Source organism: Pleurotus ostreatus (assembly GCF_014466165.1).
Source record: "Pleurotus ostreatus strain PC9 chromosome Unknown scaffold_3, whole genome shotgun sequence".
NCBI classification, from domain to species: Eukaryota; Fungi; Basidiomycota; class Agaricomycetes; order Agaricales; family Pleurotaceae; genus Pleurotus; species Pleurotus ostreatus.
In genome coordinates, this window is record NW_023503158.1 from 2113944 (window position 1) to 2141262 (window position 27319).

The following is a 27319-nucleotide window of genomic DNA, read 5'->3' on the forward strand; positions in this document are numbered from 1 at the left end:
ACAAAGACAGTGCTATGGGGTGCGCTACTGTGGTTGGGGTTGCTGGCCCTGCACTTGCTGCTGTAGTTGTTGATGTTGGGGATCGACCGCGTTGGGGACCATCCCGTGCGCGTTTGCAAGCTGCATCATGGCTTCAGGATTCATCGGCGGCATGAACGCAGTCCTGACTCGAACGAACATCATCCTGTACCATTCCTGATCTACCCCAGCCTTCTCTTGATCTGCCGTGAGCGCTTGTAGATGCCCTATCTCCTTCAGCCAAGCCGCGCGCCAGTTGACATTGCCTTGCTCGTCTAGCTCTATTCCTTCGTCCAATGGCAAGCCGGGGATGCTAAATCGAACGCCCATCATGAAGGCTGGGTCGAACCTGTGGCAGACATAAGTTCCAGGGCATGTTATGGTTATGAAAAGGAAAGGACATACGCAGGCGGGGGGTAGGTTGGAGGATACACCACAGGTTGCGGTTGTCTGCTGGGACCTGCAGCATCATCCGAGTCCATCGAAGGAGGTGGAACAAACTGCGCGTTCGGGTTGTCGAATCCACCGTCCGCGGGTTGGTAGTCAGCTTCCTCCGATGAACGTTTGGACGACTTCGTTTTCTTCTTCCGTATCCGATGTACACCAGTACGAGGGTCTACATTATCGTTCACGACCCAGTACGAGCCCTTCCCTCTGTCGGTGAGTGGTCGAGGAACCTTCTCGAAGCATGGGTTGAGTGAGAGATTGTGTCGGACAGAGTTCTGTGCGACTTTGCGTGAGTTTGACATCGAGCTACGGCCAAACAGTGACTCACCTTCCAACCACTGGGAGCTGTTCTGAAATAGGGAAACTAGAGAGAATCGTTGGTTATTTGCACTTTTGAAGGGGGTGTGGAGAGAACACATACTCTTGATTCTATAGCATAGTAGATATCTTCGAGCAGGAGCCTTTGGTTTGGAGAGCCTTTGATTGCATAACTACCGACACCCAAGCACAACAGTCAGCAACTCTGGTACAAACAATCCAAACAACCAACAACTCTTCCTCACACTCCGAAAGAAACTCACCGAATCAACGTAGAATACGGATAAAAAGGCTTTGTGCCGGGTGGCCCATCTCGCAGCGAGTCGAGATTGATGGGCAGGCCACCCGTGAGGTCGTTGGCCTCCTGCTGGTAGTAGTCACTGATCATATTTGGATCCTGGCCTGGCTCAGGCATGTCTTGTGCTTGAAGCTGCTGCGCCATTGTGCTCAACGTCGGGGAGACAGTTCCTGTCGCAAAACTCTATGCTTGGTCGTTGTGTCGGGTGTGGGGGGAACGAGGATGAAAGCTACAGCAACCAACTTGCTTATGTGATCACGCGTTTTCGGGAAATCCCCACGACGCACGGACCACCCGTCACTCCATTTTACAGCAATTTAGAGCGCTCTACGTTATGTATCACGACGAGCAATGGGCTTCGTCGTTGTTTGTGACGATGAGGTGGGCTGACGTGGTTGTTTATGGTGGGTGTGGTTGTGTATCCAAGCACCAGGTGCAACATACAAAGACAAAATAAAGCACTCGAATACAGTGCCCAAATAAACAATCGAAGACAACAAATTGCATGAATTATTTGACCACTGGTATTGGTATCAAGTAAATCATCTAGCTCACCGGGATGATGATAGAGCGATGGAATCATTTGGACGAGATTTATTCTATGTAGCATCAAGATAATCTCGGGAAATTCCAGTGCTCCACGAAAGCTTCTAAGCGATATGCAAGACTTCGTCGTTTCTGCCCGTTGTCCTTATACACTAAAAGATATCTACGTTAGAGCGCGATTTGGATATTTGACTGGCGAAAATACTCACCCATATGCATATTCCACCTCATCGACGCCAGCTCCAGACGCAAATGGCCCGTCGGATTCTCGGGGAGCAGGCCCTAACTCGGGTTCATCATCGTCATCCACCGCATTCTCGTCATCAAGGCCGAACGGGAGCACAGGCCGAAGTCCGCCCCCAGAGCTCGAGCGGCGTCCTCCCGCGGGGGACTTTGGTAACGCGGCCATGGTCTTCGGACTCATGTGCTACGAAAGAAGGGACGAACGAGTTAGCTACGCTCCGAGCACGAGTACCCTAAACAAGCTCACCTCCCAGTTGTTCACATTCTCATCCACGCTATCCCGGTCTTCTCTGCTCAGATCGAGCCGGGCATCGTCCCCCAGGTCACCAATTGAAGCTATACTCTCTGAGTCACTTATGCCGTCAGCTATCTCGGAGGCAAAGGCAGGTAATCGGTGCCATGCGGAAGTTCCCCCGAAGAGAGCGCGGTCCGAATCGTCTTCGCTGGTCCAACCGAGATCCGAGAGATACTCCTCGTATTCTTCCTCGAAGGCAATATCTTCTGTGATGTATGGTAGGAAGATTGACGTGTTCGGTGCATGGGATCGTGGAGGGGGGAATACGTCGGAATCCACTACGTTCGGAGTGCCTGCCGGTCTAATGAAACTAGACATGTCCGAACCGGAGTGAAGCCCTTCGCCGCCATGGGATACGCTACCTGTTCTTCTATGTATCGCGCTATGGTTAGAAGCGCCTGATGAGCCATAGCGCCTGGTGTTGTCTGTATAGATAGTTTAGACGCGATAAGCTAAATATAACGAGGGTACCGACAGAATTTCAGAAGATGACGAAGGGCTTGTTCTTGTGCCTTCAAGCTCGATCAATAACAAGATAATGGAATGTTAGTAATTTACACACCTGAGCTTCGTTTTGATCCTCTGGCTCCATTCCCGTCAGCCATTCGTCGCGAAGCTCTGGACGGCAGTTCAGGTAGATCTGGGTGATGACCTTCATATTTGCTGCGCTAGAATTAGACGCGACGATCAGAAAAAGTAGAACGGAACCTACATGTTCGCCATTTTCTACCACAATATGGAACTTGACTCTTGATGAGCTTCAATGCTTGAAGCTGCAGCATCGGGTGCGCGACTCTCGTTATTCGCTTCAATACTGCCTAATATTGTCATCAAATACAGCAACAGATAACGCGGGATCAATGTAACGCACGGAACTCTTGTGCTGCGACAGCATCCAAATACGGTGAGAACGATGCTTAGACAACTTCTGCATAATTTTGGCAAAGTTTATCGCAGTGAAGAGATTTCTCCATGAGTAATCAGTCAGAAGTTCGACATCGTCGCCCAGATTGCGAGGAATGGATGGTCTCGTCTGTTGCACCGGTTCCGCCCCGAGAGACGGTGGGTTTCTGGAGAAATTATACAAGCAATGCTGGAAAAAGCTGTTCATAACGCATCATTACCATATTCGCTTCAGGAAGCCAAGGAACAATTTACTTGTTCTCCGGCGAATCGGCCTTGTGTACGACCGTGTTAGTGACTTCCTGTATGCTGAACATCTTCAGCAAGATCAGCAAGCAGTTGAACTCAAGCAGATGTTGGCCCAGGAAATGGTGCTTCATGACGTCTGCATGACAAGATGAACTTGGCATGTCAAGATACACGATTGAAAAGACTCACGGGAAACCTTGTACCATTTCAGAGTTAACAATAGAATTGCTGAGACCGCTTTCGAGGTTATTTCTCTGTGCCGAGTAATGTCAATCTCTTCTAGCGTCTGAGGAGGTGGAGGTGGTTGCTCTTGGGCAGCTACATAGACGCGTTAGCTCGGACAAGTCGTTAACACCATCAACTTACGTGACGCAACGCCTGGAGGGAACATGGCAGAAGTCGTGGACGGAGGAGGTTGGGTGCCAAGACTTGCCGATACTGTCGCTAGCAGCAGCTTCATGATGACTTGTACCCAACTTGATGTAGTAGTAAGGGTTGCACTCTATGTGGGACAATCGTCAGTTAGTATACGTCACCACAACTTACCCCAAATTACTTACATATATCTGTTCGACCCGCTTCAGCCGCACCAAATCCTCTCTCTGCTCTCGTGCCTTCTGCCTCTCAGAATGTGACGTAGCCTCATTTATTGTCTTGGTAGCCTCCAGGATCTTAGCATCAATATGTGCTATATCGGGCAAGGGCTCGGCATTATCTGAATCCTGAACGAAAGTCAGACCCTCATGGCAGATGGTTATGTTACTCACATCGGCGGAATAAGTCGTTGATGGCTTGACCTCGTGTCCCGGCAGGTGGTCCAGTCCACTTTCGGCCGTCATGCAGTCCTCGCGCGTCCGCCACATCTGCAGTGTCGACAAGCTGATATACAAGTGTTTGTTGTATAGCCTGTCCGCCTCCTCGATGGCGAACGGAACGAGGCGCGCATCACGTCCGACTTGGCTCCGTGAAAAGGGGAACAAGAATGGTCGGTTAGGGTCAGTATGAAACTGTTGCTTCTTTGGCTTTGGAGACGGAGGCGGTGAGGGCGCCGGCGTGGCTGGTTGCGGGTTCGAGCGGTATTGATTGTGCGGCGGCTGTTGATAGTGGAAAGGGTTCTGCGAGTTTGACGGTTGATTAGTGTTGTGAGATTCGGCGTCATCGGTGTGATAATGATGGCGGATCGGTATGGGCGAATATGCCTGCGCGAGCTTTGAACTTGATGGATTGCTGGCATGCTTGGCCGAGGACGCTGGAGCTTGAGGGGGCGTGAATGTCGGGTACTTAACAGATGTTTCATGTCTAAAGGATTCAATATCCATTGGCGACGATTTGATAGGCATTTCTGACAGAAATTAGAGTAAATACAGAATAACGTTGCTAGTGCGCAATTACGCTTACCTTCCATAGGGCCTGAGGGGAGGCCGTCTAGTTCCCGTGTAAGGGCTTTAACCCGTGCAAGTTCGCGTATTCCCCCACAACATGCGAGCATGGATTTCCACAGTAAGAGTAGGAGCTAGATGGATCCCTGATTATGTCAAGCCTTCGGAGAACATGAAAAGGGCGTACTTTCTTGATGGGATAATTCTTAGCACTCTTGTCACGCATGCCAGCTACTACATTAAACAAGTAGACCGGCAGAGGCGGGTCCAAACTCACTATGCCGTAGGTAAGTCCTTTACGAGATATTTCATTTAATGAAGACCACGTACTAAGTTCATCAGCGAAGTCGTCATTTCCCTTCAGGACTTCTACGATGTGGTAAAGCAGTCCGAGGTAAACGTGGATCTCCGTCGTTAGCTCTTCCATAACGTCCGATCGTTCGTCTACAGATAGATGGTAGCGGTCGACATCGGTATCAGGGATGCCGCTGTGGGGGATAATTGGTCAAGGGGGAAGTAAATTGCAATCGTATTCCTCACCAAAGAAGGTCGTATTTCGAGCTGGCGATCTTCATTGCTTCCACAATCGCGCTGACTCCGTTCACGGAGCGTACCAACTTCGCGTTTTCAATGATCCAGTGTAGTTGATGTTCCACAGATGTTATTTCAGCAAATGTACCTGGGTCCCATGTAAACAAGATTATGGAAGGTCTTGCTACGACCTACCTTGCAAGACATAGAATAGCCGACGGGCGTTCGTGAAGCGAACCACAGGATCACGGTGCTCCAAGCTTTCGAGTAAAACCTCGACATATGATGTGCGCTGCTTCAAGCTGCTCTTCGTCCATTCTTGAAGTCCTTTAAACGCGCGACGTCACTTGCAATGTGGACCCTACGCACCTCCGTCGAAAGAGCCTTCCCATGCTCGGAGATTCTCCCCAGCCTGAGGCATCTCCACATACGAGTAGAACTCGTCTATCTCGCTCATGACCATGTCTTCATCATCGTAGCGGAAATCATATCGTGTTTTCTACGCGATTCGTGAGCTTCGTCGGACCGCGACTACTTCGGATATGCGAACCTTGGGCTTTGGTACAGACCCGACCATAGCCTTGAGCTGACCCAAGGTTATGGAGTCCAATCCGGAATTGTGAACATTAGAGCCAGTGTCCTGGGATTGACTGCCCACGAATGCTGATAACTGGGCCATTGAGGTATATGACTGTAATACAACGCATTTGGGTGGGCCAAGTCTGAGTAGCGCTAATTGGGCGCTTACAAGCTACTCCCCCTAAGCTACTTGATTTTCGATGAATTCTGTGAATCCACTCATGTTCCGAGTAAAGCAGCTGCGTATTAGGCAATTTTGCGGTACAGCAAGTCCGGTGTAGCTGCTGGCCAGGGTACGCAACAGCAGCGCGCAATGCACCCGCATGCGACAGCTTTACACAATAGTATGGAACGTGCTCCGAGAGGGACACTTTCAGGCCGTGCATCAATGTATCATACGTATGGATGTGTGATGAGCCCTTCTCCTGCATGTTTTGAGAAGTCCTCGATTACTATTGCTGATGTCGTGTGGCCGCCCATCTCCGTGCGCATAGGCTGTCACCTGCCTTGCTAGGCATTGTGTGTGCAATCCATCAGAGCAGCGAGCGTTCGCCCTGTCCTTGTCTACGTACCTGTCATCTAGCCAGCCATCTCGATAATCTAGTGTTCCCGCGGAAGCGGAATGGTCACGAACGTCGTAGACTATCAGGCATCCGCAAGGACCTAAGTAGTTATCGATTGATAAGTCGAGCCATTGTACGGGATGGGATTGGTATCCCATCGATGAGAGAGTACAATCTGGGTGGGAATCAGCATGGAACGAGTTCCCAGAACAGAGGATTCTTGTGACCATGCACAAGCCAAATGTGATTACGGAGATTATGAACCAAGACGACGCAAATGCGAAACAAGCTGCTGACTGCGAGGCATCACACGGTTACATTGACCCGGGAAAGCAAGGCGACTTGCGTGGACTTGTCAAATTCGAAAAAAAAATCGGCAAAAACTGGACCGTGGGAAGAAATTTGATAATCAGGGTGGGAGCCCTTTATATAGAGCTGGGAGTCAGAATTTCGTTACGCACACCCGGCTGAACCGACCCCCCCCAACAGTCGATTCTGGTTGCTTTGCTCCTTTCCTCTGCGACAGACATCCAGGCGACGGCTGCGGAGGGCTCGAATTCCTGTTTCCTCATCCCAGGTCTCCCAGGAGAACAAGACATCGACGGTCGAAATCGGTCCCAGGCTTGTGGCTTTCAACTGACAGCTGGCCACTCACTAGTCCGTTTATCTCTGGAGAATCCAAAAGGCACGCCTTCGTTGCGCGTTCGCCATCTCATTTAGTCTTCCTTTCGATTTCGCCTCACTTTCTCGACACATCTCATATACTTTTTCACGACTCACCTAACGACCCCACTTGTTGCGTCCAACAACTTCGCTCTTTCAACAAGGAGCACTACCGAGACTAGGGAAGCCGGACAACTGCACAGTGCTGTGTCGTTGCCTTCGTCTCTCGGTCTTACCGCCTCGCAGATGCCAGTTCCCGTTCCCCTTAACAACAAACCGGTCGCACACCCCGTGGCCAAGAATTTCAACCCTCGCTCTGCTTCACATCCCTACACGTCAGATCTTCAACATCTAGCTCGATCTCTACCTGTCTCGCCTGCGGGTCCTCCGCCCTCATTTGGGACGCGTGAACAGTGGATCAATTCTCTGCCTTCGTGGAGGCGAAGCAAGCCGCGGCGCATTTGGGAAGAAGACACGCACGCCGTGCCTGGACATCGTCAGTATTTTCACCAGGGGTTGACCGCTGCGGAAGACGCAGTTGTTATTAAAGGAAAGCGCGCGCAGGCGTGTATTCCGCCCCTTGGTACCTTATTGCAAAGTCTCGGAGTGCCCTCCCAGCCAAAAGCCAAGATGCCGGCACTCACTTTTGGCACCATGAATGACCATGACCAGTATTCTATGAGTGTCGACGCAGTGAATTCCTCGGGCACAGTGCGGGGCACCAGCGACTGCGCCGGCAGCACGCGTTCGGGCAGCTACGGAGGTAGTCCTATGCTTCGTGATGAGTCACCGACGGGTACCGACAACGATGGTTCCAGTCCCTTGGGGCCCGTCACTCCTTTCTCTGACTTCATTGACCGCGCCGTCTCCACCCCCGCTGTCACCTATCGGCAGGATGACCGATCTATGGGTCGTGTTATTCAAGACCCCTACTATGCTGCTGTCGATTACATGCCCGGCGGCGCATTACCACCTCCATTCCGCCCGCCCGTCGAGTACGTTAAGGAGCAAGTGCCCGCCCCTGTGGCCGCTCCCGAAGTTGTCACTCCCTCTGCTTCGCCGGGATATCGGAAACTCGCCGAACCCCTTGCAGATTGGGTAGTCAACTATGTTTGGCGAGTTTGTACCACGGGGTTCAGTCTGCCGCCCAAGTTTGCAGTTTCAAGGTATGTCCTTCACTCCGTCCGGTTCCGACGATGCATTAATGTGGATATTGACATTATTCTAGCGGTGCCTCATCAACCCAATACCCTCTGACACCACCTGTGCATCTCACAGGAGCCGTTCACTCGCTCCTCTTGTCGACGCTCCTCCAGCCATCAGCCGTGTTTTTGGCCATATGGTACATCGTCCACCTTCCTGTCTACTTTGATGCCGTTGGTCTCGATACGGATGGTAGCAGAGAGTCTGTGTTTAGGCAGGTATTGTTGTTGGAGCACTCAGACGTCAGCGTAGAGTCTCAGCAAGCTGCTGTGCCCTTCCGACTAATCGTTCTTGGATGTATGCTTGCCAACAAGTGGCTTGATGATCATACGTTTTCGAACAAGACTTGGTAAGCTCGATTTTGAACTGTTATAAAATTGTTTATTGACTATCATCCTAGGCACACCATCTCCGACGTCCCTATAGGCACCCTCAACAAACTCGAATCCATGGCTCTTGCTATCTTTTCGTACGATTTGTCGGTGCCTCCTGAGGAATGGAACCGCTGGCTCTCGCACGTCCTTTCCTACCACTGCTCCTTGTCCTCGCCAAGTCATCCTCAGCCCATCTCCAGGCCCTCGACCAACCCTCATTCCATTGTCCGAAAGGCCATGGAGGAGATTCTTGTCAGTTCTCCGGCTTCGCCTAGCGACATGCCTCAGCCGACCTTCTTAGGGTTAGATGCCCGTCGGAAGGAAAAGCAGGAAAGGGAACTTGTACGCGAAATCGACCTCGACGAAGATGGTCCTCTTCGGGAGGAATATCTTCCTAAACGTCGCTCGACTCGTTCCGACGTAGCGCAATACGAGCCTCCTCGCTACGAGCAGCGTATGTGTGTAGACTCGTCCAACCTCGTTCCTTCGCCTGCCAAATGGAGTCCATCAAGCGGCGAACCTATCTTCCGAGAGCGGAATGCGGTGAACGGACATTATGTTGCGGTGCAGCCTTCGTTCGTCCCCGTGCAGCCTCTTTACCAAGCACACCATTACCCGTACGCTGGCCAATGGAACGCCCATCCTGGGATCAAGTCTACAGGGTATCTCTTTGAGGGCTTCCCTACCACTGTTCTTCCGCAAAATACTTTGCACGCATTTCCATATGTCTCCGCTCCTGCTCACTCAAGGTCCCTCTCCGTTTCTCATGGTCAAGACCCACTACGCGGTCACTTGCGCTCCTATTCTCAGACACACGTCGACCATAGATGGAGCCAAGTAAGGATGACTGCAAATGACTCCGCATTGCCTCCTCGCGATTTGCCTTGGGCTGCGACCCATGGTCCATATTACCCACCGCAAGCACTTGCTCCCCACCCTCCGTCTCAATCGGCATGGCTTAGATCCTAATCCCTTCCGCAGCATCGTCAGTATCGTCTATTTAGAACGCACCACTTTTTAGTCGGCATCGCCCTATAATACCAACACCGACCGGCACTATTGCATCAGGCGGTCTATTCTCCTCCATTTGGCGTCTCATCGCGTGTATTATTTCCGTCAGCCCTGTCAATAGCGTTCACCAGTTTTCGCCCCATGTTATTCTCATTCACTTTCCTCGGCCTTCCACATCGACGACATATCCATCCTGTCTATATAGGGATATTCGGCCCCCTATCTATATCATTCGACTCATCATTCGTCACTCATGCACCTCGCCATAACTTCTGCCTTGCACTACTCACTCCTTCGTCCCCAATGTGGACTTGACGGATGTCTGTTGTTAGCGGGACTCTTGATTCTCCATTGGACTGTTTGCTTGCTACTCGGCTCGTGGGCACACATGGAACCCCGTGCTCCCATTTGAATGTGTCTCACGTTTCATTCCTCTTCTCCTGTCGTAATGACTGTATTCATGTAGCTATCACGCACGGTCTGCTCTTTGCACCCCCCGTACCATAGCCAATTTCCTCTACGTATGATGCTCCCAACATCTACAGTAGCATTTCCTTAACCCCACCCCCAGATATCTTCGCCGCCGCCCCATTGAGGCCATCAATTGATTCTATCCCTTTCGCCGGTACCCTGTATCGCTGTAGGCATTCCTTTTGCAACATGTAGACCTTGTTCTACGAATATGGTCTTCTGATTCACATCGAGTCTACTTGCTACATGTTACGAACTTTTCGCTGTCTACTGCTCAAAGGTATACTACAATAAATGGCACTTCAACGTCTTCACCCTCTTCGTCCGAGACCATGACTTCAACTATCAGATGCTTGACGTGAGGAGCAATTGGTTTCTTGCTGACGGTTTCCACCAGTTTGCTGAACTTCATGGGCAGTCGCTCTTCACTCTGTGAAAGACGAAGTTATGAAGGGCAAATAAACCATAGAAGGTTGACATTACTTACCTTTTTCTTTCCGATAAACGAACTCCAGAGCATGCTGACGCCTTGGCTGACCATCGACACTTCCAGGCTGTGAGTCTCGCTGAACCAGTCAACTATCTCCTTCAACGTAGGGTCGTTCTTGAATTGGAAGCGATCCCAAAGAGTCCATTCCGTCTCGCGGTACTTGTTCTTGGCGGCAGCGATGGGCTCTGAGAAGCCGAAGAAAGGAAGAGCCAGGTTAACGAATCCGTTCTTGTAGCGCTCAAGGTCCCTCTTGCCATCGATAATCTACCATCAGTCTAGTAAGATAAGAAGCATCAGAAGTCTGATTAGATCCAACCTTGTACAGCTCTAAGCAAACCAATCCGACGACGAGAGATGTCGTCGTTGCGATAGCGGGGATGATCCTGCCGGCGATTTGCTTTGTCGAGTGCCTGTCCGCAACAGGGATGTTGTAATTGGTCGCCCTCAGGTTAGACGCCGCAGTGATAAAATCGATGTGATGATTTGTGTCATCATCCTTCTCGAATTCGGCGGGAGTCAGACGATAGCCTGGCATGTCCGAAGGTGCTGGAAGCTGGGCGATCAAATCTGATCCATCGTCATCTATTCCACGCTGAGATGAGTTGATAGCAATGTAGATGATGCAGACGTACTGCCACCAGGCTGAGCGACCGGGTCATTCTCAGTGATCTGGACTTTGACTCCACTCTTCGGCGTGAATTCAGGAACGTCTACTGAGCTGGCAACTTTGCGGTAAAGTGCAGGGTCCGCCTCGCCACGAAGTCCATAGTTGAACGCGTGGAGATTAGCAGCAGCAATGATGAACTGAATGTGAAGAGGCTAGAAATGTGTCAGTGATTGCGGTTGCAGGGATTGGTGGTTACCACTCACATCATCAGCGTTGAAAGTCAATGGGTCAGGTGCACGTTTTGGGCCACTCCAGAATGGTTGTCCTGTGCTGGTGACACCATCTTTCGGCAGACTGAAGAGAAGTTGCTGAATGTCGTTGTTGAATTTCTCCTCAAATTGGAGTCTCGCCCATACAATGCACTCCTCGAAGGTCAGGGGCTTATTTGTGACTAGATAGGAGAAAATTTGGCCAATTTGCTCTGTGATTTGACCCGAATACTTGAGTGTTGTTTCGAGATAATTGGGCTCGGAAAGGTAGGAGTTGACAGACTGTGCTGGCTTGACAAAAAGATTATCAAACTGGCTGCGACTCCACTTCAGAGGGACGTCAGTCTAATTCATATGATACGAATCTGAGGGGGGCACGTACTTCAATTGTGTGTTGGATGGCGTTGGGGAAATTCTTAATGGTACACGACGGTGTCTCCTTCTCGGGCGGGTCTTGCGACGAGGAGTAGGACTCGGTGAGGTGAGGAATGATCACTTGGGTGTTTCCTTTCGTGCCGAGGGTACCCGATTCGAGCAATGGCTTCTCGTAAAATACACAGCGTTGATCCATATATAGTCCTGTTCACTAGTCAATGAGAAGCTAAGATACAAGCTGAATGTACATACGAGCTTTGATGTTGTCGAGGGCATTTGTGACCCCATCGATGCTAGAAAAGAATTCTGTCGAGTATACATCTAGCGGCAAATTCGATGAGACGCTGAAGCGGGAAACAAATGATAGCAAGTACCTTCGGTCTCGTGGCCTACTGGGTCTTGCCTAGCTAGAATCTTCCCATCAAGATCGGGGTTCATGTCTGCCACGGCGGCGGCGGCAACCTCTGCCTTGAACTTCCCAAGGTCTTTAGCGCGGAACAAGAATTGACGGTTCAGGTTACTCTTCTCGATGGTATCCAAGTCCGTGACGTGGATGATTCCATTTGGACCTGACGCGAGACCCATCATGCTCCAGTTCTTCAACATCTCGCAGCCGATGGCGCCTGAGCCCACCAAGAATTGACGGTGGTTCCCTATCTTGTCCTGGAATGTTTTACCGAAGACTGCAATTTGCCCATCATAGCGAGTGCCGAGCGGTTGGCAGTCTTGCTCAGTCGGTAACTGGTCTGGAAGAGACTCGAGAGAGTCGAAGTACATGTGCTGGAACATCGGGTGGAACTTGGCTGAGCAAGCCTTCAGCACTTCCTGGGCGACGAAGCCACCAATAACTGCGATGATTGGTGATACATCGCCGGTTGCTTGGTACGCAAGTTCGATAATAACTTTTTCGTCGGCATCAGCATTGATTTTCTTCGCAAGGTCGACGAGGACGGCAGCGTCTTCTGTGTTTCGTGGACGGGGGAAGCGTTTATTTTTCTCCGCAAACTGTGACAACGCTTGGAAGCCAGCATGGAGGGTAGCGGGTCTGTCGAATTTGGCAAAGTCAGTGACAAAGTACTCGGGGTTCTCTCGAGATTCGCGAAGGGGTTTCTAGGGAAAGTGTCAGACAAACTGAAATAGAGCATGAGGGGGACAGTTACGAAGTCTATGATCTTCGGCATCTTCACCTGGGTGAAGATACCTCCCGTCTTGTAAGGGCTAAGCCCAGTCGTGTCGCCGATGGAGAAAGTGTAGGGTCCCTTTACCGAGATTTTGCGCGGCTCGCAGCCGTTCAGTTCCGTCATGCCTTGAACTTCAGTGAAAGTAACGAAGTCGCCGTCTTCAAGTCCATGCCGCGTTTCATCCAAACATGTAACGAGGCCCTCTTTATCCTGTGAATACGGCATGAGCTACCGCGTTGCGCCCCCATAGCGGATTCGAACCTGTTCGACGGAGACGATCATCCCACTCAACGGTGATTCCCCTGTAGGGTCCACGCAAGTAAACTTGGGACCAAAGTCGTTGAACACGGAGCTGCGAAATGTATGATATTTGAGTGTCGAATTCTTCTAGGATATGTATTCCCTACCCAAAGAGACCACGAGTTTCCGCAGCAATGAAATGTACTCCATGTTGGTGAGTCCAATCGTTGATCTCTAGTTGTTTGCTATATGGCACTCCACATAGAACGACGGCCTATGAAACATCAATACCTCACACGTAAAGATTAATGGCGAACTAACTTGGAAGCCTTGTATTAGATCAACGGTGATTTCTTGACCGGGTTGACCAGGTAGATTTCGAACGGGGACATAGGTGTTGAGTTCGGCCAACCGAGGTGCAGTGGCCTCCCCACGCGGTTTCCCGATGTCCCCTTCTCGCAGAAAGAACTGGTAGAGTTAAGGGAATATAATGGCAGACTCAAGGGATCACTAACTTGCGTGCTCAAATCCTGGATGGTAACTGGCTCGGGATCGAATATCGTTACCGATTTCACACCGGCCAACACGATATTCTTTGCTGCGGATGTGAATCAGTACCGTGTAAGCTCGTCGGCCTCTCGGGGTGACTCACCGATCTCGACACCCAGTCCCTTCACCCCGACGATCAGGACATTGGAGACAGCCATCCGTTTCATAGCTGTCGAAGAAAGTCAGAACTGAAAGACGACTGATGTGCATCTCGAGTGCACCTTCATGCCCTAGCACATAGCTAGAAGACAGGTGACGTTACTCTCTAGCAACACGGCCGTACGATCTGAGTATGTGCTTACAGTTGACGCGAATAAAGGCCCTCGTCGATGGCGGTCTCATCGACATCCATTTGGTTAGCAAGACTTGAACTTGCGGCCATGATAAGTGAGTACGAGGACGATACGATGGTAGTTTAGGTTGAAGTCGAATGAGCTAGGAGACGGTGGTAGTTGCTAATTAGTATCAATGAGATTATCAAGCGAGTCGCGTAAAGCCCCAACCAAGTCACGTTGATTATCAACGAGCGCGTAATCTAATCTACAACCTTCTACAGAAGTCTACAGCCACAGTATATACAGGGTAACTCCGCCACAACTCGGCGTGCCCATCGCTGCTCGCAGTCGCGTGAACTATTATATGTACAGGGTACTAAGTGGATCACTGGACCCTAAGTCAACTACGCCGCCAAAATATAGCGTCGCGCGTACAAATTTACATTTAAATTTAACTTTATCTTGATTTAGCCGGTGCCCCGCGAGATATAGGGGTAGTGAGCATCGTAATGGTTTCTCGCAGGATGTGGTAGCCTTGGAGACGTCTCGACCTCAGTACACCAGCAAAAGAGAGATGTAAGAGAAGCTAACCCTGGAGGAGGAAACCAATAGCCGCCCTCGTCACTAGCTGGAGAGGCGGAGTCGTTTCGCGTACTCGCAAGGACAGGCCTGCCGATCGCCCCATAATCGTTCCGGCGGGTCTTGGTCACTGGAAGAACAATAGGGTCGTCGCCTGGAGACCATTCGGGTGCAAAGTGTGGTCGAGGGGGAGAGGCGAGGCGAAGGCCGGAACGAAGCACTCCATGAAGGTCTTCCAATGGTCCCAGAGGCAAGGGTGAGGTCGGTTTGGCTAGCGAGAATCCTGCGGGGTGATGTGCGACCAGATCCGAGAGAACGTTGCGGATCTGGGCGCGAATCGTCAGGCTCGCGGCCAAGGAGCGCGCCGAGTCGACGGAGGGATGGGTGACGAGAGCCGTGAGCCAGTCGCGCCATTGCTCGTTGGAGATCGACAGGTTATGGCCGAGAGCGCGGAACCCCAGGATGTCGACGCGCTTGAGTGTCTCACTGTTCATGTCGGAATCGTACAACCTATGTGAGAACAGTTAGCCTTTGAAACAGATGAAGTATAGAAGCTTACCAGTGCAGTGTCTTCCAACACGGCTCGTCAAGCCATTTATTCGCCAACATCGCACCTAGAATGTACACCCGTTCGATGATGAGGCGCATCCCGTAGACGTCGACGCCAAGTAAGCTGAGGATGGGCTCGGGGAAAAGCCGTTCGATGTACCACATCGCCAGGAACAGGGTGGCCGACGAGAGGTCGCGACGCCATGAGGAGGAGGCAATGGTCTTTGCGGCGCCGTTAGTAACCTCGAAGAAGTCACGATTCCTAGCAAGCATGATTAGTAAAGACATATCAATAACGATGTTAGGCGCGACTGACCATTCGTAAGACGCGTCCCTGCACGAAATACCGACCAGGCGTTGGAAGATGAAGTCGGACATCCACAATGAGATGTCCGAGACCGCGGTTGTGTCCGGTAGGGTGCGTCTCTTCGCAGCTGTAGCCCTGTGCATTGGCTCGGTGACCGTTTGCGTAGTGCAAATCCTTTTGCGGGGAACCTGTGAGCGCGCAGCAACGACCACGACGGCGGGATCGGACATGGGGTTGTAGGCGTCCTGGAGCGGGGTCGTGGCGGGTCGTTTGCGCGGTGCGAGATTTTGTCCAGCTGCCGTGCCCTTTAAATTCATTAGTTAACAGCTAGAAACGCGACGTGAACTAGATTGCTGTACCTGTTTGGCACGATTACCGATTGACTGGGGCGAAGGACCGGGAGCAATGGAGTTGGTTTGGTGCGCGAGAGCCATGAGATTTGCCAGAACCGAAGGACCAGTAGGGGTAAAAGAGATAGGGTACCGATAGTACTCAGAGGTCCGTAAACCTACTGCGGTAGTCCTCGAAGGAGGACGATATGGGATGCTGATCTGGTGCGAAATGGGAACAGGCATTGTAAACGTTAGATGGTGGTGGTGAGTGGGAGAGAAAGATAACAGGCAACCCCGATACTTAAACAGTTCGAGGTCGGTCAAAGCATCGTCATATATTTGAGTTCATGCCACCCGAACAAAGGACGAGCGCCTCATTTGAGGCCACCACAGGTTCAATGCACGCGGGTGGCTCAGGCTTCACTTAAAGGCCCACGTACCTTCCTTTTTCGGATACTTTCTGCAACAAGGTGTGGCGAGGTGACAGGGTGACGAGGTTGAAAGACGAAAGCACTGCATGATTTCGGACAACAATACATACAAGGATAGATCTCATTTACGATAGAACTTGAAGAAAGAAAAGTGAGTCGACGAAGAAGCATGGCAATCAGGGGACCTACATTACGACGGAAATTAAACCATAAAGACAAACAGCCCCGGTCGAAACTACTTCGGAAACCCCTAATGACCGGTGTTAGTTGATGGAGGTGGCGAGGAGGCCAAGTACCATACCGTTTATGTGAAAACTCCCATTCGCGATTGACAATGCGGAATGCAATGTCCTCGTAGGGTGGGCCTGCACTGAAATGGAGCAAGACAGTGTCGTCATTCCCAGGTTCTTTGACGATCCTGTAGGTCGGCGCTTTGGACTTATCGATGAGATCCGGGTAGAATATGTTGAACTAAAGGATGGCCTAGTGAGTGGCTGTCACATCGACTCGGAAATGGCCTACCTTGTATCCTTGAACAACCTTGGGTGGAGGGTTGTCGGTACTAGGAATAGCTTAATTTCCTCGCAAAGGACGCGAGCATAGGTCGACTTACTCATAGTGAGTTTGATTATACTTATTCCATTCGTAACCGGTATGCACGCGATTGAAATATCTTGGTTTGCGAGGCCGGTACTTGTCTTCCCAGTTATATGAAGTTGGGTTGACAATGTTTTCTTCAAGATTGAACAACTCTTCTTCTTCGTCCAACTCTCGCTCTGCCTCCGCTCTGTACAAGGCTTCAGCCAGATCGACACCACTAGTTGTCTCTTCGGGTTGTATTTCGACAACCGGTTGCGCCGCTTTTGGCACAAACCTTGAGCCTGCGACAGAACGCCTGTGGTCAAACTTCCACCCAGTTAATCACGGTGAACTGTCTGGGGAGGGAGATGTACATACCAGAGCCCGGCGGTCGTCGCTTTCAAGGATGATATCCATTTGTCGTTCTTCTGGGGCAAGTCGTGTGATGTCCAGTAACACTGGACTCATAGAACGGTCGTAGGGTTCGACTTCTTCTGCTGGCCCAACCTCTTTCGCGAGAATCTCGTGAGAAGCACCATCCGTTCGTGACGATGCTGATTTAGCTACGCCCGCGAGCAACTCTTCCTGTGCTTGTAAAGCCTCGTCTCTCTGTCGCTTCCGAAGTTGTTCCAGTCGGTTGCGAACGACGACTTCGTGGAGGGCCTTGAGTTTAGCCTGGTACAAGTTTAGGTTTAGCGCGGTTAGAGGAGGTGATAAATATGTCACACCTTTGCCTTCCAGACCAGAAGTGTCTTGAGAAGTCCTTCCCAATAATCTGTGTCTACTGGTTCCCCGCTCGTTAGTTTGTCTTGAACCTGCCGTTGCAGAGAAGAAAGTTCTTCGTAAGATTTGCCATTTAAGAGGGCATGGATGTCCGCTTCTACAGCTAGAGAAACCTCGACGTTCATACGTTCAGCGTTCTTGATGCGTTCAAGCCTGTCTTTACAGACAACCATCATGTTCTAACGAAGAGATACCTTTAGTACGCGTCGACAGCAAGCACGGCGGATGGCCGGACGCACCGTCCAGAAGTCAAGATTGGCCTCTGACTGTTCAAGTACAAGATACCTATCAATATCTCCATGCAGTTCTTGTATTTGCTCCGGCGTTAGATTCTAATGATTGGACCTCAACAAAACGCCATAGGAGAGGTGCGGGCGACTCACATCGAAGATTTTGTACGGTTCGTCGAGGTCGATTTCCAAGGCGGCATCATCGTTATCCTCGGGCTTCTCCTCGTCGTCTGGCGGATTGACATACTTTAGGTTGAGAGCCAGGAAGTCGATTGCCTTCGCTCTCTTCTCCTTAATCCGTATTGTTGCTCTAGCACGCTCCTGTTCCAGCTGGAAGTCCTCTTCCTTCTCTAACCACTCGGACATTTGAGCCGACTCCTGTAGACGCTGCATCCTCAATTCCTCCTCTTCTCGAAGCCTCTGTTCCACCTCACGCTCAGCACGTCGCTTGTTCAACCGCTCCAACTCCTCCTTCGCATCCTGACGCCGAATGGCATCTCTACGCTGAGCTTCGGCCAAACTCAATCCCGACTTGCGCTCCTTCTCGGCTTTCTTGTGCCAACGGAATTGCTGCCCAAGATTTACATCGTGGAAGGGGTTGTCGGTCGCACTGTAGACACTGAGTTCAGCAACCTGTCGTGCTTCTTCCTCTTCCCTTGTCCTCTTCTTCTCCTCCTTACGAGCCTTCCGTTCCTCAGACTTGTTGCGTTTTCGCCTGATTAGATTAGTTGCGTAATATATATACAACACTGAACGGTAGACGTACTTTTTATCAGTACGGTCTCTACTCCTACTTCTCTCCTTCCTGCGACTAGTATTTCTCTCCCTGTCGTCATCCCTGCTTCGACTCCGGTGCCTTTTGCTTTTGTGTGCATCGCGGTCGTCTGCTCGTGAAGAGCGTGGTTCGTCGTCCCTCTTGCTTTTATCCCCGTGGCTGCGTCGGGGTGACCTCGACCTCGAACGCGAATGTCTTGCCATGTCGTAAGTTATAAGGTTGTAACTGTAAGTCCGATGAAGCAGGTAGCTAAGCGCCCAATATGTTGGACTGCTTAACGGACGTGACAACTGTCACTACTTCCACTTCCGAGTTGGACTCATATCCCGCCTGTCGTTCCTTGCATGGCCTGGCAATCTGCTGCAGCATTGCGCGTTCGGAGCCATGTCTTAAGGAGGACCCTTCGCACTCAGCCCCGCTATGACCACACCCAGCAGCGCGATGGCGATCAGTCGTATTCCCGACCAGCGACACTGGCTACCCCCAGACAGGTATTTCCCCCGCTCGGATCGCCGCAGAATATAAGCCAACGCCCGTGTTGTAGTTGACTCAATATTTAGATGAATTTGTTGTTGGCCAGGAGAATGCTAAGAAGGTGCTCTCTGTTGCGTGAGCCATCTACAGGATCTCAGTTGTGGAGCGGAGGATCTGAAGCACAGGAAGTGTTTTCAATCACTATACACGCATCCGGGCAAACATGTCATACATGGATGTACATGAACCCGCAGCGGAGGACTCATGGGAGGAAATGGAGGAGCAGGAGCAGGACTCAGCTTCTGGTACGGTTCTTGTTGACCAGTACCAACCTCCGGCTCATCTCCGCTCAAGGGATATCCAGCGCCCAAGTACGGCCACTCAGGCAGAGCTTCCTTCCATTACACACTCAGCCTATACCACCATTATTCGAGAAGAGCAATGTCTTGGTCATGTACGTTCTCACCACGCCCCTTCTCGTCCACTGTCTGAAGCCGAGTGAACAGCGGTCCAACGGGGTCAGGTACTGCCTGTGTATGCCAGCATAGTAACGGTGCTGACGGCTATATACAGGCAAGACCTTGCTTGTTCGGACACTAGCTAAGGTCCTCGACGTTCCCTTCTCTGTCAGCGACGCGACCTCGTTCACCCAAGTAAGCCACGAAGCCTTATTCATGGGGACTAGACTAAGTAGCGAGTCAACCGACAGGCAGGATGTGGGTTGGGCACCAATATGATTCCTTCCACTGTTCGCTGATTATATGTCTAGATGTAGGAGAGGACGTCGACATGGCTATCCAGCGCTTGGTATGTTCGAGACCTTCCCTATATCCTGTGTTGACCGCGTCTTCTAGCTACAAGCAGCCAATTATGACCCGCTGCGTGCTAGGTGCGGCTTGTTATTCCTCTTTTTCTGGTACTCGACTTATTTACCTCAGTATGGGCATTGTCTACATCGACGAAGTGGACAAGATCGCTCGGAAAGCTGGGGGCGCAGGAATGGAAGGGTCTCGCGATGTAGGCGGTGAAGGTGTCCAACAAGCGCTTCTACGGATGATGGAAGGCTCTGTGGTGTCTGTCCAAGCGAAGGGTTCAGCGCAAGCAGAGATTCCGCCGTTTGGCACCCCAGGCAGATCCAGACCAGGCCAGCGCACTCCTGGAGCTGGTGAGCACCCGCTTTTCTCTCTAGGAATCGAGTCCGTATGCATATCAAACTTCTCATCCTTCTAGCGAAGTCTGATATTTACCACATCGACACCTCCAACGTGCTGTTCATCCTGAGCGGTGCTTTCGTAGGCTTGGACACAATCATCAAGCGGAGAGTTGCCAAAGGCTCCATCGGTTTCACGGCCAAGCTGACATCAGAGAATCCGGACTCTAACAGCAATGGATTCCTCCCATTCTTTACACCCAACAGGTCAACCCCTACCAATGCTTTTGATCTTGTGGACACTTCTGGTAATTCTTCCTCCATATATCACGTTCGTCTTACTAACCCGAACTGTCTTCTTTTAGATCTCGTCAAATACGGGCGAGTCTCCTGACTATCATTGCCGCTCTTATCTCATTCTCCCCGCGTAGCTTCATCCCAGAGTTCATTTCCCGCCTTCCCTCCATAACCACCTTATCGCCTTTGACCGTGTCTGACCTCCGGCGCATTCTCACCGAAGTCAAAGGGTCGCTAATCTCACAGTACACCGCTCTCTTTGGCTATTCTGGCGTAGAAATCAGGTTTACCAGCGCCGCTCTTGATGAGATATGTCTAAAGGCTGCTGAGCGAGGCGGCGGTGCTAGAGGACTACGCGGCATCATGGTGAGTGACTCGCGTACGACTGTCGATGCCACTGCCTACGTTCATCACAGGAATCTCTACTATTGGAGCCAATGTATGAAGTACCGTGAGTTCCTCCTGCATATATATATGTCGTGTTTATGCTAACATCACGTTCAATTGCAGTGGTTCGGTAAGTTGGCCTGCAGCAGACACTTTATTCTATGCCTCAACCTTCGCATAGAGTGTACGGCATGTATTGATCAAAGACACCACTGTTCGCGGGGAAGAACCGCCGATGTACTGGTCGAGGGGCGAGGGGGCTGCATTCTGGGCAGCCTGGGCAGACGAAGAAGCAATCATGAAGGAGAAAGTACGCTGAAGTCTTGCTTCGTGTGTATTTCTTCCATATCTGGATTCGGCTTGTACTTTAGACGGACATGTATGTATAACGACAAGGGTGTGGTGGCCTACTAATGTGTTGTCGTACAGTCAAGCAAGCATTTATATCCGATGTGTTCTAAACTAATGATGAGGATGTCGTGGATGCGCGAGACAATCATTCGGTCTTCTCTTCCTTAGCCTCCTCCTTGGTGTCCTTGCTCTCCTCAGTCTCAGCCTCAGCCTCAGGCTTCTTCTCCTCCTCTTCGGTCTTCTCCTCAGCTTTTGTCTCTGACTCCTCCTTGGCACCACCAGATGCGATTGCAGCATTCGATACCTGGGCCTCTTCGAAAGCCTTCTTGAATTCACCAGCGTCTGTATTCTGTGAGCTCCACATTGCCTCCCGTATGCTTATTCACTTACTTTCGGCGTTGGCAAATCGTATGGCAAGGGTTTCGGGGGTAGCTGGGGACTCAGCATAATCGGCAGCGACCTTCCACACCCAGGACCTATCAGAACCGATATTGGGCTGCAGACGCATGTCGGCGGAGACTGTCGATAATCGCATCAGTTCACGCAAACATCGCAGAGGCTTGAAGCTGGGCTTACTGATATGGTTGGCGCAGACTTTGAGTGTTTTATCACGTCTCATTACGAGTCTGACCTTCTTGGTCTCTTTATGAGCCAAGAGGCGAACATCACCCGTCCCTCTTTCCTTCCACTCTGACGCCCCGCTATCGAAACGGAACAATTTGGCACGCCTATTTGAATCGCATATATAGGGATTGATGTCGAATTCAGAGATAGGGTCAGGACTGTCATCGATGGCGATCCGCTTGGGGATTTCACGTACATTTTGAAGAGCACTTCCTCATCTTCTTCCATAGTTTTTGTTTCGACTTGCTCTGTGAGCTTGATTACGGGCTCGAAATGGGGGTCATGCTCCTCCTCCTAAATCACCAAGGGTGAAGCAGTGATCAGTCGTCCGACCTGTGGATATCTACCATCGAAGCGACGCATCTTGGAGATGCGCCGATCGAAGGCAGAACGATGGGGAGGACGTACTCTGGGAGCAAGCGCGTCTGTATTATCGGCCATTGATATAAGGATATTATTCGCCTTGAGCACTGGGAAGAGGTAAGATGCAGGTAGCAGAAGCAAAAGTCACATCAATCTAATCCATCGGTGTATGTATCATGTGACTTATGGAAACACGACCCTCGAAATCAGTGGTACAGCAAGAATACAGCAATGTGTCCACGCTGTATTCCTGTCGATATCATATAGGAAATAAACAGATAACAGAAGCTGTATATTTTAATTTGAATTGCCCTCGTCCTAGTCAATATGGGGAGCTCCTATGTCTCCTATCTGCTCCTGACTCATTCTCACGTGCTTTACGGGGTGTCGTGTCACTGTCACACTGGAACGGGCTTCACTCACCAACTTCAAGATACCCAGTACTACCTTCACCATAATCGCACACTTGGTGCTTCTGGTCGCCATATAATGTCCCGAATCTCACCGACACGACGCTGCACTCTCCTCCTATGGACCGCTGTTTTCCTCCTGGTGGCCTCCGTGTCCGCTCATATGATAGACGTCAATGCCGGCAAAAAGGAATGCTTCTTCGAAGACCTCCACCAACATGACAAAGTAGGTACATTGGTACGAACAAGTGGCAAGATACCCATATGTTTTCCCAGATGACAGTGACATACCAAGTCGGAGGGGGAGGGCACTTGGACATTGACTTTTGGGTGCGTTTACCCTTGGAATTCAATTGAAGGACGAGTGCTGATGAATTACTATCAGCTGGCGGACCCGTCGACGAAGCTTCTTGCCAAACAGATTCGTCAGTCGACAGGGTCAATCAGCATTACCGCTGAGCGGGACGGTCGCCACGAGTATTGCTTCTCCAATCAAATGAGCGCTATTGCAGACAAGCTTGTCAGGTAAGTCATTGTACAAATCCGTTGTCAACCTTCTGACTGTCACCAGTTTCAATGTGCATGGAACAATATATGTCTCCGACGATGGTAAACGAGCGAATCCATCCAGCGAATTGGGCTAACACTTCGACACAGAGGACGTGGTTGCACCAATAGAGCGCGAGATTCGCTCCCTGGCTAGCGGTCTTGCAGCAGTCAAAGACGAGCAGGAATACATCGTCGTTCGCGAACGGACACATCGCAATACCGCAGAATCCACTAATTCCCGCGTGAAGTGGTGGTCCATCATACAGGCGTTCGTGCTATTTGCTGTAGTCGCGTGGCAGGTTTATTACCTCCAGGTGAGCCCAACGACTGACCTCCTTCCGTCCCAAACACTAACTCTTGCGTACGTAGTCTTTCTTCGAGGTAAAGCGTGTAATATGAGTAGCTAGATCTATCACAGCCATGCATGTGGGTATATATTCATCGCGAATATGGATACTGGCGTACTATGTAAACGTTTGGACGAAGTGGGATAACACATTAACAGTCGATAACAATGCCGAGTACGGTGACAACATAATCTATGGAAACAAATTTTACAGGGTGCTACAGACAGACAAGACAAGGTATGGCTCTGCCACTGATCATTCATATAAATACGATGGGAGATGGTCATGAAGGGCGTTACTGCTGGTGGTCCGCTAGTGTTGTTCATCGCCATGTAGGCTTAGGGCCCTTGAAGCTGAGGTCTGCTGAGCTGAGATCACCCATAGGTATAGACAACCCGAGCACCGCGCCACCGTTCTTGGTCCTGAATGACATCGACTTCGACCCCGACAGTGACAGCCTCTTCATGCGTTTCCCTGGCGAAGCGGCAGCCACTCGCCGGGGACCAGAATTGACTTCCCCAGGCGCGTCATTCTTGTCGAGGCTGACTCTCGGCGAGAGCTGCGGTATTAAGCTTGAACGTCGCCTCCCCTTCTCGTTGCGCATTGGCCCAACGTTGGACCGCCGCCTCCCGTTGACACTCCTGTTTAGCCCCGAGCCCGAACTATTCGTAGAAGGCCCTCGCCGGGAGGGACTGTTCAGCAGCCGGTCCCGTCCCTTGGGTATCATGAGGGAGTTCTCAGAGAATTGGTTCATGCTTCGGTCGGCGAGAGGGTGGGGCCTCCTTTGCGGTGATCCATTGATAGCCTCGCCCTCGTAGTCCTCTGTCAAGCTTCCCAGCGTAGAGCCTCTGGTTGGCTTGTTTCGTGAGAAGCCAGGCCGAGGCCTGTGGTGTGGACGCCCTGGGTTTCCTGTTGACGGCGGAAGAGAAGAGGACACAAAGCTGAGGTTGAAGCTATCATCCGTCTTCTCCGCCTCATCTTCCCAGTCGCTTTCAGATCCCGCGACAGACGTAGCTCTGGAAGGTGGGCGGGTGCTGCCGGTCGATGAAGGCGCAGCGGCGTCAGCCGACGAGACATCTGGCGTTCCCGGCGTAATGACAATGATATTGGACTTCGACCGATCGTCCAATTCCCCTTGACCAGCTTCGTCTTTCCATTGAACGTTCTTCGTGGGTTTGGTGGGCTTCTTCTCGTTCGACACCCTTCTGTACGGTTGCGAGTTTATGCTCATGCGAAGCGACTTCCTAGGTGTTCTGTGCGAGCGCCTTGGAGACGGGGGGTTTGCGCCATATGTTGACGTTCGGCGTGAACTACTTGATTTCGAGCCTCCATTCTGCATGACTGCTGGTCCGGAACTAATCCTGCGTGTGAAGGTGGTGTCATACCCGGAGAAGGCATCGAGCTGAGTGTTCGATAGAGTGTAACCTTCAGTGGAGTGCCCAACGAGGCTCTTAAAAGAATCGTCATTCTTCTCCTTTAATGTGTTCAGCAGCCCCCTAACAGTCTGAGCTGTAGTCGACAACCCTTCGGCGTCGCCATCTGGGGATTGTTGAAGAAGCCTAGCGGCTTCACCAACCATGACTGTGCATCTCCCCAGGATCCCGATCAACGTGACCATGACTTGCGCCATATCACTGACGGCATCGTTCATGGCGTCCCTCTCGCTCTCTGCTCTGATTCGCTCGATCTCTGTCTTCTTGAGTTGTGAATCTAGTTTGACGTTATCAACGCTGACCGCATCAAGCTTGTCGGACCTGCGCTCGGAGGCTGCCCGAAGGGTAGCTTCCAACATCGCGCTCGAATTGGAAGAACGCTGGAGTCTGGTGTTAAAGATAGACTGTGGCGTAACAACTTCCTCTTCCGGAGTCGCCAATGCCTTCAGCAGCGCGCGTTCGGCCTCCAGATCGGCTCCAACAGACGGAAGGGCCTCGATTTGAGATATCCTGGAGTTGATAGCAGAGAGCTTGACCTTCGCAACAGATATCTTCCCTGAACAGGCAGCACCGTCCGCAATGGTAGCCTTGCTCTGTTCAATCTTGGTCTGCAAGTCGCTCTTCGCCCTCTCCACTTCAGCCTGAGCCTCTGCCTTCCGCCGTTCTTGGATCTCTTTCTCCTTGTCACGCTTTCCGGCCAACTTCGCCTTGAGCTCGGCAATCTCATTGTTGAGACGATTAATAGCCTCGACATAGCGGCCCACGTGTCTGTCGACGTTGACGACATTGCGGGTAACAACCTTCGTCTTGATCTTCGTCGCGCGCTCAGCGTAAATGAGGGTGTTGTGTGTATCGTCGAAGTGGTTGGACGTCGGCGCGACGCACACGATCATCACGGTCTTGCAATTACCCCCCAAAGAGAACTTCAGGAGTCGCGTCAACTTGCTGTTTCGATAAGGGACATGGCGTATTGCCCCTCCGCTCTCGCAAAGCGCGTTTATACAGTTGCCCAGGGCTAGTAGCGACTTGTTGATGTTGGCACCTTCCACCATGCGCTGACCCATGTTCATCGTTGCCGCTGCACGCTCGCTACCGGCAAGATCGATTATGGACAAAGTGGCTACCGTTCGCTGCTCCGACAGGCCAGGCGTTCGAGGCGACTGCATTACATGAACCTGGAGAACAGCGTGACTTCGCGAGCTCGTCTCATTGGCGTGCGTCGGACTCTGAGTGCGGCGTAGATTGCCCTGTAGCACAATCGACTTGACTTCGTCTGCTGTGCGCGGCCGAAGCTCGGTCAAACCGACAACTTTTACCGTCTTGTCTTCCCGGATGTTTAGACCTCCCTTCGGCGCGACGGATCCGGGCTCTGCGAGCAGGTCGCGGATCTCTTCGTTGTATATTTCCAAGAATGTGACCATGACTTCGACGTTCCAATCTTCGCTTCTGTCGTCGATTCGTTGAAAGAGATCGGCCATTGTGAGGTAGATTATCCCTGGGTCAGCGTCGGTACCACTGATGGTATGGGTTTTGCCGCAGCCAGTTGCCTATGTACGTTGGGCGTAAGAGTGTCAGATAGCAGGTAGTGTTCATTGGGCATGGGACGCACGCCATATGCAAACACTGTGGCATTATATCCGTCAAGCAAGCCCTTCAGCAACGGTTGAGCCGTGGCCCCGTAGACATCGCTTTGTGATGTGCTGTGGCCGAAGACTTTATCGAACATGAACCTCCTATCTTTGTATCGCTTCGTTCCAGGCGGGACGAAGCCTCTTTCCACGAATGCTTTGGCTTGATCCTTCTCATTGGGGTCGAATGTAAGTATCCGGTCGTCGACGATCTGGACAATGTCCCTTAAAGGCGCGGTGCTTGCTGCTGGGAGAAGTGGTGTCGAAAGGGTCCCATCGCCGCGTATTGAGATTTCGTAGTTGGGCTCGGGCAAACGGGCTGCCTCCCAAGATGTTGGAGGCCGAACTCGGACTAGAAGCAGATCATGGTAAGAAAGCACGCGCAGGCAGAGGTGGGACATACCAGCAACTGTAATTGATCCAGCAGAAACCATGGCGGGCGTCGTTTGTGGTGTGTCTCGCCGCTGGTGTGTTGTAGTTCAGATTCAAAACATGATGAACCAATGCAACGCGTGAAAGGAAACCGGTCACATGTTCGCGCCTCGTGTGAAGCGAGCCCCTGTTGAGGAACGACCTCTTTCCAAATTCCAGGAGATCAAGCAAGTTTTGGCATTGTACTAGAATTAAATCATCGAACACGCCTCCGGCCGCGATTACTCGCTGT

The 27319-nt window shown here is 51.3% G+C and overlaps 11 protein-coding genes across 11 annotated transcripts; 4 read left to right on the plus strand and 7 right to left on the minus strand.

Annotated features, from left to right (window-relative positions):
* Window positions 1-24: 24 nt before the first annotated feature.
* On the minus strand, window positions 25-1225 carry PC9H_005275 (uncharacterized protein; the record flags this gene model as incomplete). The annotated part of the gene is made up of 5 exons (XM_036774850.1): window positions 25-367; window positions 424-740; window positions 794-829; window positions 887-956; window positions 1047-1225. The coding sequence occupies 5 exons, from the start codon at window positions 1223-1225 to the stop codon at window positions 25-27; spliced, it is 945 nt and encodes a 314-aa protein (XP_036633352.1).
* Window positions 1226-1772: 547 nt separating this feature from the next.
* On the minus strand, window positions 1773-5906 carry FAR11 (Factor arrest protein 11; the record flags this gene model as incomplete). The annotated part of the gene is made up of 19 exons (XM_036774851.1): window positions 1773-1779; window positions 1837-2054; window positions 2118-2590; window positions 2641-2677; window positions 2728-2828; window positions 2878-2983; window positions 3037-3268; window positions 3324-3453; window positions 3507-3635; window positions 3684-3819; window positions 3878-4039; window positions 4085-4659; window positions 4710-4830; window positions 4884-4972; window positions 5027-5184; window positions 5237-5375; window positions 5423-5545; window positions 5597-5726; window positions 5778-5906. 19 exons carry the CDS (start codon window positions 5904-5906, stop codon window positions 1773-1775), a joined length of 3195 nt encoding a protein of 1064 aa, XP_036633353.1.
* A 1372-nt stretch (window positions 5907-7278) lies between these two features.
* PC9H_005277 (uncharacterized protein) lies at window positions 7279-9578 on the plus strand (the record flags this gene model as incomplete). Its single annotated transcript, XM_036774852.1, has 3 exons — window positions 7279-8198; window positions 8261-8584; window positions 8636-9578. The coding sequence occupies 3 exons, from the start codon at window positions 7279-7281 to the stop codon at window positions 9576-9578; spliced, it is 2187 nt and encodes a 728-aa protein (XP_036633354.1).
* A 787-nt stretch (window positions 9579-10365) lies between these two features.
* On the minus strand, window positions 10366-14184 carry PC9H_005278 (uncharacterized protein; the record flags this gene model as incomplete). The annotated part of the gene is made up of 16 exons (XM_036774853.1): window positions 10366-10521; window positions 10579-10845; window positions 10898-11163; window positions 11214-11400; window positions 11452-11784; window positions 11840-12036; window positions 12085-12153; window positions 12207-12942; window positions 12993-13223; window positions 13275-13365; window positions 13421-13527; window positions 13575-13721; window positions 13769-13851; window positions 13906-13971; window positions 14024-14043; window positions 14105-14184. 16 exons carry the CDS (start codon window positions 14182-14184, stop codon window positions 10366-10368), a joined length of 3036 nt encoding a protein of 1011 aa, XP_036633355.1.
* A 360-nt stretch (window positions 14185-14544) lies between these two features.
* Window positions 14545-16087, minus strand: PC9H_005279 (uncharacterized protein; the record flags this gene model as incomplete). Its single annotated transcript, XM_036774854.1, has 5 exons — window positions 14545-14611; window positions 14669-15166; window positions 15216-15467; window positions 15522-15817; window positions 15872-16087. 5 exons carry the CDS (start codon window positions 16085-16087, stop codon window positions 14545-14547), a joined length of 1329 nt encoding a protein of 442 aa, XP_036633356.1.
* Window positions 16088-16268: 181 nt separating this feature from the next.
* PC9H_005280 (uncharacterized protein) lies at window positions 16269-18845 on the minus strand (the record flags this gene model as incomplete). The annotated part of the gene is made up of 11 exons (XM_036774855.1): window positions 16269-16357; window positions 16405-16411; window positions 16465-16525; window positions 16577-16746; window positions 16798-16837; window positions 16889-17181; window positions 17233-17529; window positions 17583-17816; window positions 17877-17969; window positions 18021-18582; window positions 18634-18845. The coding sequence occupies 11 exons, from the start codon at window positions 18843-18845 to the stop codon at window positions 16269-16271; spliced, it is 2058 nt and encodes a 685-aa protein (XP_036633357.1).
* Window positions 18846-18986: 141 nt separating this feature from the next.
* PC9H_005281 (uncharacterized protein) lies at window positions 18987-19255 on the plus strand (the record flags this gene model as incomplete). Its single annotated transcript, XM_036774856.1, has 2 exons — window positions 18987-19133; window positions 19187-19255. The coding sequence occupies 2 exons, from the start codon at window positions 18987-18989 to the stop codon at window positions 19253-19255; spliced, it is 216 nt and encodes a 71-aa protein (XP_036633358.1).
* An 84-nt stretch (window positions 19256-19339) lies between these two features.
* PC9H_005282 (uncharacterized protein) lies at window positions 19340-21269 on the plus strand (the record flags this gene model as incomplete). Its single annotated transcript, XM_036774857.1, has 14 exons — window positions 19340-19421; window positions 19471-19570; window positions 19623-19639; window positions 19690-19769; window positions 19826-19832; window positions 19886-19923; window positions 19971-20005; window positions 20055-20281; window positions 20347-20574; window positions 20632-20647; window positions 20698-20929; window positions 20980-21014; window positions 21074-21080; window positions 21132-21269. The coding sequence occupies 14 exons, from the start codon at window positions 19340-19342 to the stop codon at window positions 21267-21269; spliced, it is 1242 nt and encodes a 413-aa protein (XP_036633359.1).
* A 177-nt stretch (window positions 21270-21446) lies between these two features.
* On the minus strand, window positions 21447-22366 carry SBP1 (single stranded nucleic acid binding protein; the record flags this gene model as incomplete). Its single annotated transcript, XM_036774858.1, has 5 exons — window positions 21447-21643; window positions 21692-21820; window positions 21878-22029; window positions 22122-22219; window positions 22334-22366. The coding sequence occupies 5 exons, from the start codon at window positions 22364-22366 to the stop codon at window positions 21447-21449; spliced, it is 609 nt and encodes a 202-aa protein (XP_036633360.1).
* A 495-nt stretch (window positions 22367-22861) lies between these two features.
* Window positions 22862-23646, plus strand: EMP24 (p24 complex component; the record flags this gene model as incomplete). The annotated part of the gene is made up of 6 exons (XM_036774859.1): window positions 22862-22924; window positions 22975-23028; window positions 23084-23223; window positions 23270-23307; window positions 23356-23561; window positions 23617-23646. 6 exons carry the CDS (start codon window positions 22862-22864, stop codon window positions 23644-23646), a joined length of 531 nt encoding a protein of 176 aa, XP_036633361.1.
* Window positions 23647-23745: 99 nt separating this feature from the next.
* On the minus strand, window positions 23746-27089 carry KLP5 (kinesin-like protein Klp5; the record flags this gene model as incomplete). Its single annotated transcript, XM_036774860.1, has 4 exons — window positions 23746-23786; window positions 24006-26574; window positions 26637-27007; window positions 27059-27089. The coding sequence occupies 4 exons, from the start codon at window positions 27087-27089 to the stop codon at window positions 23746-23748; spliced, it is 3012 nt and encodes a 1003-aa protein (XP_036633362.1).
* Window positions 27090-27319: the final 230 nt, after the last annotated feature.